The following is an 18605-nucleotide window of genomic DNA, read 5'->3' on the forward strand; positions in this document are numbered from 1 at the left end:
ACTGGATCTGTGTTGTTGTTGTTGTTTTTAGCTGCCTTCGAGTCGGCTCTGACTTACGGAGACCTTATGTATAACAGAATGAAACGTTGCACCATCTTCGTGATTGTTGGTATGTTTGAGTCCGTTGTTGGGGCTCTTGCATCAGTTTATCTCACTAAGGGTTTTCCTCCTTCTCACAGACTCTCTACTATACCAGACACGACGTCCTTTTTTTGCAATTGGTCTTGTCTGATGGCGTGTCCAAAGTAAGCAAGACAAACTTTCACCATGCTCACTTCTAAGGAGCATTCTGATTTTTTTCTTCTAAGGCTAATTTAAGACCAGAACTCTAGGCTCCAATATTCCTCTTCATTAGCCCAGGCTCCTAGGACTTAGATGAGCCTGGCTTGGCTACATGTATTGATGGAGTGGGGGCACTGCAACAATGGAAGTTCTGTCACTAATTCATACCTGCGGCAATTGTTGGGGGCTGTGACAAAGACTGCTAGTTGCCTATGAATAAGACAATCATATCCATTACCTCTTCATTCTAATTCAACCCCAGCTCTGTTAGGGGTGGTAATGTGCTGGGTAATATAAACCAGCAACGAACTGCCCTTGAATCAGTGCCGACTCATGGAAACCCAATGTGTGTCAGAGTAGATCTGTGCTCCACAGGGTTTTCAGTGGCTGATTTTTCAAAAGCAGATGGCCAGGCTTTTCTTCTGAGGTGCCTCTGGGTAGGCTCAAACCTCCAACATTTCAGTTAGCAGCTGAGTGTGCTAACCGTTTGTACCACCAGGGACTCCTGATATAAGCTACACCTGCTAAAGTCCCTTATGGACAGACACAGCTCTGGCCAATGAGATATAAAAAAACCAAAAAGCCCATTGTCGTGGAGTCGATTCCAGCTCATCGTGAACCTATAAGACAGAGTAGAACTGCCCCATAGAGTTTCCAAGGAGTGGCTGGTGGATTTGAACTGCCAACCTTCTGGTTAGCAGCCAAGCTCTTAACCACTACATCACCGGGGCTCCAGAGAGTGTTATGTAGGCTTCTGGAGAAGTTCCTACAAAGGGGGCAAACTCAGCTGGCCTGCCTCTTTTGCCTTTCTTCTTCTTCCTGTTTCCAACTCTGATTCAATGCATACAGTTTCAGCAGCCATCTTGTGACCATGAGGATTACAGCCACATGCTGAGCATGGTGGAGTGCAAAGACACCAGGAGCTTGTGTCCAGGGGCATCTTGGGCCATCACACCAAGCCCAGACGGCCAACACCTGGAATTCTTGCTAGGTAAGAAAAAAACAAAAAGCAAAAAACCCTGATTTGTTTAAACCACTTTTTTAACTGGGTTGTCTGTTACTTGGCTGTCGTCAAGTTAGCCCCCGACTCGTGGCAACCCCATGCACAACAGGACTGGACCACTGGGATCCACAGCGTTTTCACTGGCTGATTTTCAGAAGCAGATCACCAGACCTTTCTTCCTAGTAGTCTGGAAGCTCCTCTGAAACCTGGTCAGCATCACAGCTACACACAAACCTCCACCGACTGACTGCTGGTGGCCGCATATGAGGTATATTAGCCCAGAATCGAATCCAAGCCTCTGCATGAAGGGCAAGAATTTATTTTGGCGTAACTGAAATTTTGAAGAATTGTTTATTTTTCAAATCCAGATATCATTATTTTCTGTAATACTGAAGTGATCCTTCTAAGACTGCCCATACACATATTTTCCTGATGTGTTTTTTTCTCTCTGTCTTCTTACTTCACTGTCTTCTTCTCGCTTTTAATTCTTCCCAGCCTAGAATTTACCCTGGACAGCAGTGGTCCCTGGAAATTTTTTGAGGATAAGGAGCTCACATACTTTTTCTAGTCATTTACTTCAGCTTCAAATCCTGCTCCTTTGAGAGATAACTGGCAATTTTCAGGCACCTTCTCTCCCTGATCCTCAAACTGCTGCTTCATCTCTGGACCAGACAACATTGTAATCTAGGCTCCATCAGTGTAATTATGGGATTTCAGAGAAACCCAAGATGCTATTAAGTTCATCCACCTGCCTTCTAGCAGGACTGTCTTTAACTCTTCCAGACACATAATTGTGTTCCATGGCCCAAAAAAGTCTCTCACAAAGCATGACTCACTTGGGTACCTTTACAGGAGTCAACTTAATAGTCCTCAGTTTCCCTACCAATAAAATGGGTATTTTGATCTGAGCATGGAATGAGAAGACCTTCCACTTAAACATTCTGAAGTTTGAAATGGAATATGATTACTTTCTTTGAGTGGCACCAATGGGTTAAGTACTCATCTACTAACTCAAAGGCTGGTGGTTCGAACCCACCCACAGGCATCTTGGAAGAAAGGCCTGGTCATCTACTTCTGAAAGGTCACAGCCTTGAAAACCCTATGGAGTGCAGTTCCACTCTGCAACATATGGGGTCTTCACGAATCAGAATCGACTCGATGGCAACTGGTTTGGTTTTGGTTTTGGTGATAGACTAACATAGCCACATATTTTGAAGGTCCTCCCAACAAGAGGTTGAGTTTGTTTCCCTATCCCTTGAAACCAGGTTGCCTTGTGACTTGCTTTGACCAACAGAATGTGGCAGAAGTGATAGTGAGTTACAGACTTAAGAAGCCTTGCAGCTTCTGCCTTTATGCTCTTGGAAAGCACCTTCACCATGTATACAGCAGCCCTGGCTAGACTTCTGAGGGAAGAGAGACCATGTGACAATGGTAAGACCCAGCTGACAGCCAGGACCAAGGACCCAGACTTGCGAGTGAGGCCATCTCAGACCCCCCAGCAAAGCTGAGTCAACAAGTAATCATGACCACATGAATAACCACGGGAAGACCGGCAGAAGAACTGCCCAACAGAGCCCCAAATTGCCAACCCACACAGTCGTGAGAAATAATAAACTGCTGTTGTTTTAAGTCACTAAATTTTGGGATGGCTTGTTAAACAGCAAAATATAACTGATAGAGGCACTCTTTCCTATAATTTTTACACTTCAAAAATATGAAGATAAATGTAAAGATAATAAAATAAAAAGGATCACATTATTAAAGCTAATATATGGCAGTGCCAATCAGAATTTCAATATCCCTTTTTAAGAAAACACCTAAGTAGAAGATTTTACTAATCATTAGAAGTCAATGTTAATGTCAAGCAAAATGTGTTATACATTACACAATATCAGATAACCTGAATATCTTTAGCCTCACGGAGGTATTTTGGAGTCCCTGGGTGGTACACATGGTTAAAACAGTTAACGCGATCAACTCTTAGCTGAAAGTTTGGTGGTTCGAACCCACCAGAGGTACCTTGGAAGAAAGACCTGGCAATCTAATTCCAAACAATCAGCCATTGAAAACCCTGTGGAGCAGAGTTCTACTCTGACACACATGGAGTGACCATGAGTCAGGATCAACTTGATGACAACTAACAACAGCAACAAGGAGTTATTTTATGGGTATAAAACACGTTCTTTCTCTCTAAGGCCAGAGCCATCCTTTGTTCGGCATTCGTGTGCTGTATCTGTGTAAATGTCACAGCCTTGCAAGAGACTCTGGTTACCACTGCGCCACTTCTCTTCTGCCACAGCCAAACTTTTTAAAGGAGTGTTCTCACGGGCTTCCTCTATTTCCTCTGCACAGACTTCCTCCATCGTCCCATGAAGTCTGACTTCCTTCCCCACGGCCCCACTCAACCTGCTGTCTCAGAGGTTTACAATGACCCCTTCAAGGCAAAGCCAACAGCTCTTCCTTTGCCCTCACAACTCAGCACCTGGCCTTTCTAACCACCCGTCAGCTCCCTTCTCTAATGCTACACCAGTCTGCTCGATCTTGGCCAAATTCTTCCTCGTCTCTCTTTGTAAGTCTTCCCCTTGTCCTGACTGGCAGGGGCTCTTCCTCAGGCTCAGTCCTCTTCTCTTCGCACTATACATTCCCCCTTAGAAAATATGTCCATTCTTCAATCCCCACCCTGGAGATGACAGCTTCGTGGCTTTTAAAAGGCTTGAAGGTATTGTCAGTATTCCCTTTTCCTGCATTAGGTATCCTCTCTACGCTAATGGGGAGTCCCTAGGGGACACACACACAGTTCTTGTGCTTGATTGACTATGAGCCGAAAGCTTGACAGTTCAAACTTACCCAGAGACACCTTGGAGAAAAGGCCTGGGAACCTGCTTCTGAAAAAGTCACCCACTGACTTTTTCAGTTGGAGCAGTTCAACTCTGACACACCTGGGGTCGCCATGAGTCCGAATCAACTTGATGGACACATGACAACAACTATAACAGTGCCTCAAGAAAGTCACAGGCGATCAAAAAAATTCTTATTGAGCTGAATGAAATCGTTGGGTGGAAAACAAGATATAACAGGTAAACTGGATATCTCTTCCAAATGGATGTCCCTGCGTGGCACAGATGGTTTTTGCTCGGCTACTAACCTAAAGTTTGGTGGCTTAAACACACCCAGCAGCTCCAAGGAAGAAAGGCCGGGCGATCTGCTTCCATAAAGATTTGGCCGAGAAAACCCTATGAAGCAGTTCTGTTCTGTAACACATGGGGTCACCATGAGTCGGTTTGATTTTTTTTTTTTTTTTTTTGGCTTTTTAAATGGATCCTGTGCAAACAGGGGAGTGATTTGGAGTGAAAAAGGAAGATACCAGAATAAAGCAAGCCAGCCAGAGTATCAGTCCATCTCTTTTCTCTTGCATCTGAAACCACACGGCCCTTCAAGATCTTGCTTAGAAACCTCCTCAGCCAAATATCCAAGTTCGTCACTTCCCAGTTCTACCTTCCACCAAATATTTGAACATAATCCAGACAAGTTCTTTGCCGTTGCATAAAAAGCACCGCTCTTCCTCCATCGTACTATCATATGCTTATCAATTTCTTATACGGCCTCACCCGAAGAACATGGAACACCCACATTTCTGGCAACATTCTGTTGCTGGTGCCATATGTATTCTCTAAGACGACAGAGACTTTCTCTATCGCTCTCTTCACTGCCTTCGGAGCCCTCACCAGAATTGCCTTGGATGTCAGGGAGGCAACCATCTTGTCCTTACAGACAGATGGCCACCATTGCCTTGAAATATTTATTTTAAACAGTAGGATAAAGGACCTGTGAGCACTGTCAGTGGACTTTGAACCCAAGGTTTTCTGCTTGCATAAGGAAAGCAGACTGTCATCCTAGTGTAAATTACTGAGTGGTGACTCGTAAGAACCCCTAGAGGAATTCCAGCTTGCCTCCCTCAGGTATCTTGTACCCCAGCTGTGGAACTTTCTGACGGTGCTCAGCTTCTTTCTGCTGCTCAAAGTACACAGCTGAGAGCGAAGAACCAAGACCTGAACCCACTCCACCAAAGAAGGTGGCTGCTGCTTGCCAAGTATTGCCCCGTGGGGCACAAGGTAAAACAGAGATTTAGGAGAGAGCAGTTCTGCCCACAGCCACTCTTCCCAGTTTGATTTGGGAAGTAGGTTGCCAGGCCTTTCTTCCTAGTCTGTCTTAGTCGAGAAGCTCTGCTGAAACCTGCTCAGCATCACAGCAACACACAAGCCGCCACTGAGGGACGGGTGGTGGCCGCACGTGAAGTGCACTGACTGGGAATCAAACCCAGGCCTCCCACACAGAAGGCAAGAATTCTAACGTCGAGCCACCACCGCCCCGGCACCATTCAGTCACAACGTGTTGCCCTAGAGTCCATTCCGACTCCTAGTGACCCTATAGGACAGAGTAGAACTGCCCTATAGGGTTTGCAGAAGCAGACGGCCACACCCTTCTCTTGCCAAGTATCTGGTGGGTTTGAACTGCCGACCTTTCCGTTAGCAGCCGAGCGCTTAACCACTGAGCCATCAGGGCTCCTTCATTCAGTCACACCAAGCCCAAAATGATCTGCACAAAGACTTTGGCGCAAACACTACCCCATCTTTTGCTGATACACATTCTTTCCCTAATCAAGTGTCCAGGCAATGAGACAAAATCTTTCTATGCTTTTAAAACCACATATTTAAAAATAAACATAAGATCAACTGCTTACCTCAGGCCAAATGCAAATCATGGATACATTCATCTGATGGAGGAAAAAAAAAAAAAACTTTCTTTTTTTAATTTCCTGGCCACCCCAGGAAATACACCATGTGATAATCAAGCAAAGAGTGATTTAAAAATTTACCAGAATGAACACATCCAAGTAACTGTTTTTCAGAATTTGACAGGAGAAGCGCCACGCAGTTTATTTGGACAAAGCCATCTGTCCTGAAATTGTTTTTGGAACTCCTCTTTTGCAACTGTTCTCAGCGCTCTTGCTGAGGTGCCTCGTAAAAGCGTCCCATTACTTTGCAGTGACATCTTTAACTCAGACTGGTAGTACTTCACTTGACAGGCTTGCTTGGGCGCTAATGATGTTGGCTACTTCCAGAAATGATATTCGATATACTGTTTATGAACGCGTGTGTACACACGGAGCCCTGGCAGCGAAGTGGTTAAATGCTGGTTTGCTAACCGAAAGGTTGGAGGTTCAAACCCTCCAGCTGTTCCGTGGGAGAAAGATGTGGCAGTCTGCTTCGGTAAAGATTACAGCCTCGGAAACCCTATAGGGAAGTTCTACTCTGTCCTATAGGTTCCTCTGAGTCAGAATCGACTCGACGGCAATGGGGAGGGGGGTGTACACACACACACACACACACACACACACACCACACACTCTAAAAGTACAACTTCATGAGAATGCTTACATTGAGACAGGGGAGAACAGGTCTGGACAGCAGAACAAAGAGGACTTCAAATTTGTCTGTAGAGTTTTCTTTTTTTATTTAAATATACCTAAAGCAAATATTAGGAGTCCCTGGGTGGCGCAAATGGTTAAGTGCTCAACTGCTAGCTGGAAGGTTGGCAGTGTGAACCCACTCAGAGGTGTCTTGGAAGACAGGCCTGGTGATCTGCTTCTCAGCCGCATAAACCCTCTGGAGCAGTTCAGAGTTGACGCGACGGCAACTAACAACGACAAAGCAAAAATTATAAAATGCTAACAGTTGTTCCTTCTGGCCAGGGGACCCACAGAGAGTTGCCGCATTATCATCTCTGTTTTCTATATTTTTGAAACTTTTCAAGAGATAAAGGAAGCATATTCTTCCTCAAGGGAAAAAGACTTCATTCCATTGAGCTTATCTTAGAAAGTAAGTGTGCTGCAGTCTCTGAGAACAACCCAAAGAGGATTTCTAAAAACGTTTTGGATGCTGGTGTTTATCCAGAGACCACCAATCGGAAATCACAGTAACACTCAGCATGGAGGGCTAGGAAGGGGTCCCCCCGTCTCAATCCATTTTAAATTGACCTTCTTGTTCCTTCAAGACAAGTTCCATGACTCGCTTGTCCTTGTACCTAGCACAGCACTTAATGCAGTGACTCTCAAAGCAGGGGTGAATGAATGAGGGAAGGAACCAACTTTCAAACTGACCAGCCTAGGACTGCAAGCCTGCTGACTTACGCCTGGGCCGTAAGGTCAAGACATAGGAGAAAGAGAGAGGGGTTGATTGCCTCACAGTTCAGCATTTCTGAATTTAGTTCAGTTTAGCTTGAGTATCAGTAGGTTTTTTTTTAGGGGGGGATCATTAGGTAACCTAGTTTTTTTTCCCCCCTCTAGCATAAAAGACCACCCACCCGTCTGTCAGTGTGTCATACTGTGGTGGCTTGTGTGTTGCTGTGATGCTGGAAGCTATGTCATCGGTGTTTCAAATACCAGTAGGGTCACCCATGGTGGAGAGGTTTCAGCAGAGCTTCCAGACTAAGACAGACTAGGAAGAAAGGTCTGGTAATCTAATTTCAAAAATTAGCCAGTGAAAACCCTATGGATCACGACCGAATATTGTCCGATACAGTGCTAGAAGATGAGCCTCCTAGGCACTCAAAATACACAGTGGCTGCAACATTGGGCTTAGGCATCCTAATGATGGTGAGGATGGTGCAGGACTGGGCAAAATTTTGTTCTGTTGTACATGGGTCGCCAGGAGTCGAAGCCAACTCAGTGGCAACTAACAAGAAGAAGAAGCAGAGGAGAACAGGGAACTTTGTCCTTTGGATCACAGGAATGATAGGGGAACTCATAGTCTTTTGAGGTTTCTGAGCAGAACAGTACTAACATATTGTGTTGGCCCCAAAAACCAATCCCAGAGGAAAAGGAACACAAAGACGTATGAGACACGTCAGCACTCTCTGATCCAAGTGAAAGCACGTACAATGAGCCCTATAATCTGGAATTTGATTTTGGGATAGCTCAGGATTCTGGTTTTCTGTGTGCCGTTTTATTTAAAGGGCTAAAGTTTACACACTCCAAGGAGAAATGGATTGGATGAGGTTGTTAAACCAAGTAAAAAGTACCAGCACAGGTCTGGCAAACAGAGTCTAAAACGAAATCAAAGAAGAACCAAGTTTAAAAAAGAAAAGCAAAGCCAAGAACTAAGTTGTTAGAATCAATCTTTATCATCAACCCACCTATTCAAGGGACAGAGACAGAAAGTAAGAACCGTAAACGTTACCACCATCTTTGATTGCGTAGAAGGGAAAGGAGAAAAAAAAAAAAAGATGCTGACTATCTTAAAACCTGAAGGATGACTTCAGGGGTTGTGCAGAGACCTGGGAGACAAACTGAACAAGAAGATGTTTCAGAGAAGGGATCAAGGGTGGCAAATAAAGATTTGAGACCAATAAAACTCAGTGCTGGGGTGAAGGTGGGCCCTGGTGGGGCGTAAGCAGGTGGAACCTTCCCGAGTGACAATTTGGCAATGTGCATCAAAAGCTTGGGAAATGCTTCTTTTCTCTGACCCAGCGACTCCACTCCTTGGAATTCTTTCTTAATAAATTTTAATTTTGGTGAAATATATATTACAAAACATTTGCCACTTCAAGCATTTTTTACTTGTACTACTCAGTGACACTGATTACGTTCGCCACGTCATACAAGCTTCACCACCACCATTTTTCATCACTTTTAATAGATGGTTTGTACCCTTAAGGTAATGCCTCCTCATTTCTCCCTCCCCAAGCCCTGGTAACCACTAACAGACTGTGGTCTCTACGCATCAGTCTTTTCTAGGTATTTCACGTAAGTGGGATTGTACAAGATTTATCCAGTTGTGACTGACTTATTTCACTAGCTTAATGTTTTCAAGGTTCATCCAAGTGGTAGCACGTATAAGAACTTCATTTCTCTTTACGGGTGAACAGTATTTCGTTGTACGTATATACCACGTCCTGTCTACCCATCCATCTGTCGAAAAACATTTGGGTTGTTTCCACCTTTTGGCTATTGTGAATAGCGCTACATTGAACACTGGTATGCCGGTATCTCTTTGAGTCCCTGCTTTTGATTCATTTGGGGGTCTACCTAGGCCACTCTTAGGAATTTTTAAGGAAGTATCTTTGCTAGCACATAAAGATGTCCATAAAAGGCTTTTTCATCAAGCACTGTACATCATTGGGAAAAACTGGAAGCTATTTTTTTTTTTATCTTAATGCCCAGTGATAATTATTTCAATAAATCCGGTATATCCAGTCAATGGAATATTACATGAACAATGTAAATTAAAATTTAAATTGTAATGCAGATCTACAATGATTGACAACTAAAAGGTTGGAGGTTCAAGTCCACCCAAAGGTGCCTCGAACAAAAGACCTGGCAATCTACTTCCCAAAAACCAGTCATTGGAAGCCCTGTGGGGGGGCACAGTTCTGCTCTGACTCACATGGGGTTGTCCTGAGTCAGAATTGACTTGACAGTAACTGGTTTATGTGCAATGGTCTCATTTTGTAAAGGTGGAAGCATATACATCCAGATGTTAACAGCTGTAATTGAGGGCTGCTAGAAATGTGGGTGATGCCTTTTCTTTTTCTCACTCTATTTTTCTATTTTTGATGATGAACATGGGTGGAAAGAACACAGGGCTACAGAAACTCTGGTCCCGCCACTACCATTTCTACTTTTCTCCTTTTGCCCTTGATCTGAACGCAGCAGAACATGATACAATGATCTTACATCCTAGGCCAACTTCCCCAGTTGATTTCACCAGAACCCAGCATACAGATGTGTTCGTGTACACTTTCTGAGACATCAATCTGTTTTTGTTCTGAGTATCCCCAAGTTAAGGAGCCCTGGTGGTGCAACAGTTAAGCGCTTGGCTGCTACCTGAAAGGCTGGCAGTTCAAACCCACCTAGTAGCTCTGCAGGAGAAAGACCAGGCGATCTGCTTCCATAACGATTACAGCCTAGAAAACCCTATGGGGTAGTTCTACTCTGTCACATGGGGCCATGATGAGTCAGAATCGAGATGACAGCACCTAACAACATCACCAAGTTTTCAGTACAGCAATCCGTTCCACTCCAGTGCCAACTCCAGAAGCAGGAGAACCACACTTAACCACAACCACACAGTCTCAGCTGTATTTACCTAGAGCCTGGAGAGTCTTTCTGGCTGCTGCCTGGTAATAAATTAGACTGGACACTTGTAGGAACAGGGATAGCACGTCCCATTGTTTTATCTCTAAACACAGGCCAAGCCATCAACAGGCACCTGTGGTCAGCTTTTGAAAAGAAAAAAGACCTCCTGTTTCTTAGCCTTCTGTCAGCCCTGACTTCTCCAGCTATTGTCATCCCTGTCTTCTCAAGATCCCCAATAAGGAGGATGAAAAGTCAGGGTGAGTGTGACATCATCCCCCTCCACCACTAGCTCTGCGTCCCCTGAGCTTCGCCTCTCTCCCTAAGGAACCACTTGATGTAATTACATTTTCTTCCCACAGGTCCATGCAGACGTAAACATTGGCTTCACACATAGATGTAAATTGTGGAAGCTCAAAGAACTCCTATTGAAGAAAATATCACCCTGATGGAAGGTTCTCTCAGTAAATGTTCCATAAGGCACCTTTAGGAGCCCTGGTGGCACAGTGGTTAAAGCCCTTGGCTACTAACAGGAAAGTCGGCAGTTCAATCCCACCAGCCACTCCGAGGGAGAAAGACCTGGCGACCTGCTTCCGTAAAGATTACGGCTTTGAAAACCCTATGGGGCAGTTCTACTCCATCCTGTAGGGTCACTATGAGTCAGAATCGACTCCATGGTAATGGGTTTAGTTTAAGGCACCTTTACAACTGCACCAGATGTCTGAATTTCCAGTGGTGCTTTCCAGAGTGTCTAGATGAAAATGATCCTAAACATGAAAGACCAAAGATTCTGAATTTGATTGTCCCAAGGCCCCTGCTAGCCTTGGGTTCAGAACACATCAGACATGAAGCATTAACATAGCCCCAATCGCTATGTAACTGGACATAGAGAACACAACACCTTCCCACAGGTGTCTCTTATACACAAAGCAATTGTGCTGCCAGACGTATAATGATACAGTACATATATAACCTGCAACACATGTCTCGAGTCATAATAAACGCCTGTGTTACTGGCTTATGTATGTACTGTACTTTCTATTGCTATTTTAATGTGATCATAGGCAGTAGCATTCAATTCTTGATGGCAATGGGTTTGATGTTTGGGGGTTTTTGAAAGCATAGGAGAGTCAGGGGAGCCATGGGGAAAAGCCATGGGTGGGTACTCCCAGGTTCCGCTCTGGTTTTGGCCTTGCCCTTAAACTGTGCAATGACGCTTGCAGGAAGCCACAGAATTTCAGAACAGTGAGGAACGCGCATTCCTACTGTGAGATGGTCTGTTTCCTCCCCTTGAGGTTGGTGTGGGCAGAACTGAGCTCTTAAATAAAATAAAATGTTTAATATATCAGATTTGAATATTTCCTGAATATTCAAATATTTGTGGTCTCATCCCACAAATATTTTTAAGGGATAGTTTGTATCATGTTACATAGTAAGGTGAAAAAAATACGAACACCTGCTGAAGTACCTGATGGCCCTATTTCAACACTGTCTTATGTTTGTAACTTGATGTATTGTAAAAAATAATAGGTAGGCATGTGAGAGAAAATATTTTCTCTTCCAACTTCAGAATTGCAAAACATCACATTGTTGGTCTGTTTACATATTGCACACCGATCAGAACACAGGACGATTTGCCCGTGCCATTACTGAAATTCAAAAAAAAAAAAATTAGTTCCCCTGCTTGCTTTTAAAGGAAAGTCTTCAGCTACGTGGATCAAATAGCACAGGCCCAATTAAGAGCACCATCTCTGAAGTCGTTTGGAGTATCAGCTCTGCCACTGCTTATTGGGTGGCCTTGGACACATTCCGTGGCCCGTTCAAGTACATCTCCAAGCTCGGCTTTCCTCCTCTGTAAAGTGGACATCATGTGAGTTTCATAGGGCTTTTGATAGGATCTAATGATATATATATTTTTTAATGATATAACCCATTAAATGAATTACAGTGCCTGGGACATATTAAATGAACCATAAATGGTGAACTTTAATATGATATTGTGTTGTTGTTGTTAGGTGCCATGTCAGCTCTACTCATAGCAACCTTACATACAACAGAACAAAACATTGCCCGGTCCTGTGCCATCCTCACAATCGTTGCTGTTTGAGTCCACTGGGGGAATAGCCTGTCAACCCAGGATTATATTAATACTAAAAAAAAAAAAAGTAGTTTCTGTTGAGTCGATTCTGACTTATGGCGACCCCACATGTGTCAGAGTAGAACTGTGCCCCATAGGATTTCCAATGGCTGATTTTTTGGACATAGATCACCAGGCCTTTCTTTTGAGGTGTCTCTAGGTGGACTCAAACCTCCAGCCTTTCAGTTAGCATCCAAGACCATTAACCATTTGCATCACCCAGGGACTCCTACAGTGATACCAGATAGGTCTCTATTAACCCTTTCACGGACCATGGGATGTATATGTCTGTGTTACAGTTTCCACCCCTGGAGGTTTATTGCAAGCATTTGATCCACTTTAGTATATGCTCTGGTGTCATGGCGGATACTGGTGCAACTTCCTAAAAAACAAGGAAGTTGGTCTACACCACATTGGAGTGTTGTGAGCCATTTGTATGAGGGGATGCTTCCTGCAGGAGTGACTGTGTGAAACTTTTGTGTCTTGGCTTATGTACAGTGAGGTAAGGGTTGCAGGTATGTTCACTATCTCCTTTGTGTTACGGGGAAGGTACGGTTACCGGCATATGGAAATACTCAAGTAAATGAGTTATCCTGGGGGTGAAAACAGCTGGTGATGCACTTCCTGGGCCATGGGACCAATCTGTCCCATGTGGGTGGGATGCTTCGTGGAACATGGTACTGATACGGCCCACTCTATATCAAACTGGTAACAACTATGTGCAGCAAGTGCAATGTTTATTTAGTGTTTCGTGCATATTTTTGTAAAGTTGAGTAAGATATTTTATGGCTCAAGTGTAACCAGGAAGTGTGATGCACCATGGAACTGATATGTCCTGCATGTGTGATGTACTTCATGGAACGTGGAACTGATACCTCCCACTTGCAATTGGCACCCTCATTTTTTCAGACAAAAAAAAACTACCAACAATGATTCAGCATCCATTCCATTAGTGAGAAAAACATGGCATCACCAAAAAATTCCCCCCCTAAAAAAAATTCATCCATGAAAGGGTTAATCCATTCCTTTAAATAATAATTTCTGCCAAGTTCCTTACCATAAGTCTTCCAGCCAACACACAAAATGCTTCAAAAGGGAGTACTGAACTCCAAGAATAGGAGTCATCGCTCCGTATTCTTGCCTGAAGGTTAGGGAACATTTTATATTTTATTTAACTTGAGTGGGGCTCCTCTTGGCCAGATTCCATCACATGTTCTGTTCCACTGAGTGCGTTTCATGTTCTCAGCACAGGAATGAAAGGCATATTGGAAGAACACTGGCCCCAAGACAGTTCTAATCAACCACTGGTACCTAGTTACCCAGCCCCAAACCGGCCTCTGCCTGAAAACCCCTCAAACCTTCCTTTCTCGGAATCTCCAAGACAGTGATGATGAGGTGACAATGACGTTGACAGCGGTGATGATGACGACAGTTAACATTTATCTAGCACCGATTCGAGTCAGGCACTACAAGCACTTTGTACGTATTATCTCTCTCAGTCTCACAACAGTCACGTGAGAGTGGTGCTATGATCCTCTCCACTTGACATATAAAGAAACCAGAGTTCAGCAAGGTTAGGTAACATGCCCAGTGTCACACAGTTATTTGGTAGCAGAGCAGATGTGCAAGCAGGTCTGACTCCAGCTGGTGGTGTTACTTGCCATCAAGTCAATTCTGATTCAAGGCGACCCCATGAGTAGAACTATGCTCTGAAGGGTTTTCAATGGCTGTGACCTTTAGGAAGCAATTTGCAGGCTTATCTTCCAAGTCACCTTTAAGTGGGTTCAAACCACCAACCCGCAGGCTAGTAGTCCAGCGTTTAACCATTATCTTCAGCCCCCAGGGCTAACCAACCCCACAATTGCTTTCAGGTCCCTGAGTGGAGCAAACAGCAGGCAATCGACTGCTAGCCTAAAAGTCGGTGCTTCAAACCCTCTTAGTGGTGCCACAGCAGAAAGGCCTGGCGATCTGCTTCCATAAAGATTACAGCCTAGAAAACCCTATGCAGCAATTCCACTTATTATGGATTGAATTGTATCCCCCCAAAATATGTGTCGACTTGGTTAGGCCATGAATCCCAGTATTGTGCGGTTGTCCTCCATTCTGTGATTGCAATTTTATGTTAAAGAGGGTTAGGGTGGGATTATAACACCCTTACCAGGTCACATCCCTGATCCAATGTTAAGGGAGCTTCCCTGGGGTGTGGACTGGACCACTTTTTATCTCTCAAGAGATAAAAGGAAAGCAAGGGAACCAAGAACGCAGTGCCAGGAGCAGAACGAGTCCTTCGGACCTGGGGTCCCTGCCCAGAGAAGCTCCTAGTCTGGGTGAAGATTGATGAGAAGGCCTTCCCCTGGAGCTGACGCCCTGAATTTGGACTTTTAGCCTACTTTACTGTGAGGAAATAAACTTCTCTTTGTTAAAGCCATCCACTTGCGGTAGTTCTGTTACGGCAGCACTAGGTAACTAAGACGCTGCTCTATAATACATGGGGTCACCGTGAGTCGGCAATGGGTTTGGTTTATAGGGTCAGTTCAGGTCCTGGCTACTCTCCCCAAACTAACTCCACCCAAACTCACAGTCACAATTCCTGTCCTAAACATCACTGGGATGGACAAGTAGTGCCTATGGCAAGTGGTACATCCACAATAATATCAGTCGATCCCCCATTACCCCCAAATGAACTGTCCCTCATGGCATGCCATAGCCATGAGACCCCGTGCAGGAAAAGATCCCCACAGGGAAATCACTAATATGCTTTATGCCTTCTGACCTCCAAATTAATATCCAGGACACATTAATAATTAAACTCCGTTTACAGATGAAGAAATAGTAAGGTAAAGGAAATTGTGTGCTTCCAGCTACATAGCAAGTAGAAATCAAATCACCAATAAAGCTCAGCATACCCTCTAGAAGTCCTTCAACCAACCAACCAGTTACCGTGGAGCCGACCCCGCCTCATGGTGGCCCTGTGTGTGTCAGAGTAGAACTGTGCTCCATAGGGTTTTCAATGGCTGATTTTTCAGAAGTAGATTGCCAGGCCTTTCTTCCAAGGCACCTCTGGATGGACTGGAATGTCCCACCTTTCAATTACCAGCCAAGCACTTTAACTGCAAGACCCAGGGCCCTGGAAGTCCTTACCGCCTCATTTTTCTGGACTTCTCATTCCTTGTGGCTCAAGCCTTTTCACAAAGTAGCAGCACAGAGATGAAGGTACTGTGGAGCCAGCCTTTGGTGGGCTCAGCTAAAAGGCGACTTTAGCAACTTCTAGAGCAGTGCAGGACTACAGTGATCCCTGGACCCTTCAAGACTAGCTGCATATTATCTTTTAACCAGACAGTCTCCATTTCTCAGGGCAAGACCAAATGCCCCCAAATCCTTGTCAGCAGTTCTTAGCAGAGGAAAAATTGCAATGAAAGCACCTCTGCGGAGAACTTTGAGCATTCCACCTGCCTCCACTGAGTCTGTCCAATTTCCATTACAAATGGCCCAGGGAGCTGGGGTTCAGTCTGAGTTCCTCGCTGGAGCGCTACAAATGTAAAAATAATGTCAGCTCCAGGCCATTCCTCTGTGTTTATTTAAACGGAGGACTTTAAAAATCACTTTTTCCACTTCATAGCTCCTCTGGACCCAGGCATAAAAATAGCGAGGGCAGCAGAAGCCAAACTTTTCCTGGAATAATAAAACGGCAGGGGAAGGAGAGCCCTACTCAGGTTCATAGACGTCTTGCAGCAGCTCCTCAAAGCAAAACTGTCACTTCAGCCACCTCGTTTCTAACCCTTGCTCAGAACAGCTTCAATGGAAGGCGCAGTTTATAAGCAACTCGGTGGCGTACCCATCAGCTCCCTAGGCCAGCCACCTGTCAGACCCTGCAGATGGCCCCGGCGAGGCCAGGCGGGGTGGGGTGGGGAGGTGTCTGGGAGGGTGCTCGGGGAAGTGACAACGGTGGCGGAGAGCAGCCTTGGGAAGGTGGCCAGGAAGTGGCTGGGAAGGGGCTCCAGGAAGGGGTGCCGGTGGCAGAGTGCAGCCCTGCGGAGGTGGCTGGGAGGGTGCTCAGGAAACGGACACTGGGAGCGAAGCGCAGCCAGGAGGAGGTGGCCGGGAAGGTGCTCCGGAAAGGGACACCGGTGGTGGAGTGCAGCTGCGGGGAGGTGGCTAGGAGGGTGCTCAGGAAAGGGACGCTGGTAGCAGAGTGCAGCCGGACGGCTGGGCTCGGGGAGAACCTGGCTGAGCCCAGCGTGCGGGCCCTCGGGCAGGGTCGTGCGCGCAGGGACCGCGCGCCCGAGTTTTAGGCGCGTCCCGGGGCCTCCATCCGGCTGCCGCGGCGCTGCCGCCCGGGCGTCGGGGCGCGCTTACCTGTTGAGCTTGAGCGCGAACGCCCTGCGCTCCGCGCTCGGCAGCGTAGCCATGGCGTCTGGGCTCGTGGGGCGCGGGGCGCGGGGAGCGGGGCCGCGGGGCCGCTGGAGCGCTGGCTAAGCCGGGCGCCCGCCTCATCTGTCCGCCGGGCCGGAGACTTCCGCCTTTTCACCTTCTCGCCGCATTCCCCGGGGGAGGGCCCGACGCGAGCCGGGTCACCGCGCCCTGACCCCGGGCAGAAGGAGCACGGGCGACGACCCAGAGACCACGGGGCGCAGCCGGGAAATTCCCTGCGCCCAAGTACCCCCGCGCCTTCTCCCCGTCCCACCGCGCTGGCGCGTCCGGGAGCCCAACCTAGACCTCCGAGTTCTTGGTCACATGAAGGGTTAACACCATTCTTTGGGAAAGGCAGGTTTTTACAAAGAAGTCAGTGCACTTAGGAGACAAGGCGACTTTTGCAAGAGCTATGCCAGCGGTCCTTCCTGCGTGGCCTTAAATAAATATCATGACTCCATCCAATTTATGAGTTAGCAAAAAACATTTTTACCAACCTGGGGTTAGATGAATACTGTTCCAGGGGAAAACACTGCACTTCACGTCCCTCTATTTCAAGAATAAGTTGCACCGGGTTCCATTGTCAGTTTCTAGCTTGTAACTGAGAAGCCCAGGCCTGAGCTCAAGGAAATCGCTGCGCTGGAAAAGCCCGTGTTTTTTATTTCAAGTTGCTGGTTTGCCATCAGCAAGCTGTGTTATACTAGAGCGCTCTCTTCATGATGCCTCTATTTGTCACTTTGTCCTTAAGAAAAAATACTCAAGCAAGTTATTTGGGCTTCAAAACTGTACTATTCAATACGATAATTGCTAACCACCTGTGGCTGAGCACTTGAAACTGTGGCTAGTTCCGGCTGAGGTGTGCTGGAAATGAAAACACACTGGGGCTTTGAAGACATGTACAAAGATAATAATAATGCAGCGACGTATCTTAGCCATACTTTTTATATTGATTACACGTTAAAATGATATTTAGATTATGTTGTTCGTTGCTAGCGGCCCCGTGCGTGCAGAATAGAACTGCTCCATAAGGGCTGTCAAAACTGTGACCTTTTGGAAGCAGATTGCCAGGCCTCACTTCTGAGGCACCTCTGGGTGGGTTCGAACAGCCAACCTTTCAGCTAGTAGTCGAGTGCTTAAGTGTTTGTGCCACCCATGGACTCCTATTTTGAGTATAGTAGGTTTGAAAATACATTTTTTAAATTAATTTCGCCTGTCTGCTTTTTCCTTTTTGGAAAATGTGACTCTCAGGAAAGGACATTTACGATTACATCTGTCTCACATTTGCGGGCCACATTATACTTCTGTTGGGCAGCGCTGGTCTGAAACATTTCATCCAAAGCAACCTAATACCAAAATGCCTAGGGGCTGGGTTCTTGCTCTTCCTAGTGGTCTTCCTTTCTATGGTTTCTGCTGCTGCTGGTTGTTCACATTCCTCTCCGCCCTGCCAAATCAATGCCTTTTAGCATATAAGGCAAACTTCCTAAGTATAACATTACTTAAAAAAACAAAACCACTTGCCTTCAAGTCAGTTCCAACTCATGACAACCCCATGAGTGTCAGGGTAGAAATGTGTTCAATGAGGTTCCGATGGCTGATTTTTTTTTGGAAGTAGATCACCAGGCCTTTCTTCCAAGGCACCT

The 18605-nt window shown here is 45.8% G+C and overlaps 1 protein-coding gene across 2 annotated transcripts in view; it reads right to left on the reverse strand.

Annotated features, from left to right (window-relative positions):
- DOCK8 (dedicator of cytokinesis 8) overlaps positions 1 to 17531 on the reverse strand; it is a 214857-nt gene extending 197326 nt beyond the window's left edge. Inside the window, exon 1 of one of the 2 annotated variants that reach the window (XM_049896144.1) lies at positions 17463 to 17531. Coding sequence is in view for 1 of the 2 variants with exons in the window: in XM_049896142.1 (XP_049752099.1) it covers positions 16912 to 16964 (53 nt within the window). In the remaining variant the exon portion in view is untranslated. Of the gene's footprint in view, positions 1 to 16911; positions 17119 to 17462 lie in introns of those variants that run through there. The other variant, XM_049896142.1, reaches the window with a different exon arrangement.
- Between the last annotated feature and the right edge of the window lie 1074 nt (positions 17532 to 18605).

Source organism: Elephas maximus, chromosome 9 (assembly GCF_024166365.1).
Source record: "Elephas maximus indicus isolate mEleMax1 chromosome 9, mEleMax1 primary haplotype, whole genome shotgun sequence".
In the NCBI taxonomy this organism is placed as follows: Eukaryota; Metazoa; Chordata; class Mammalia; order Proboscidea; family Elephantidae; genus Elephas; species Elephas maximus.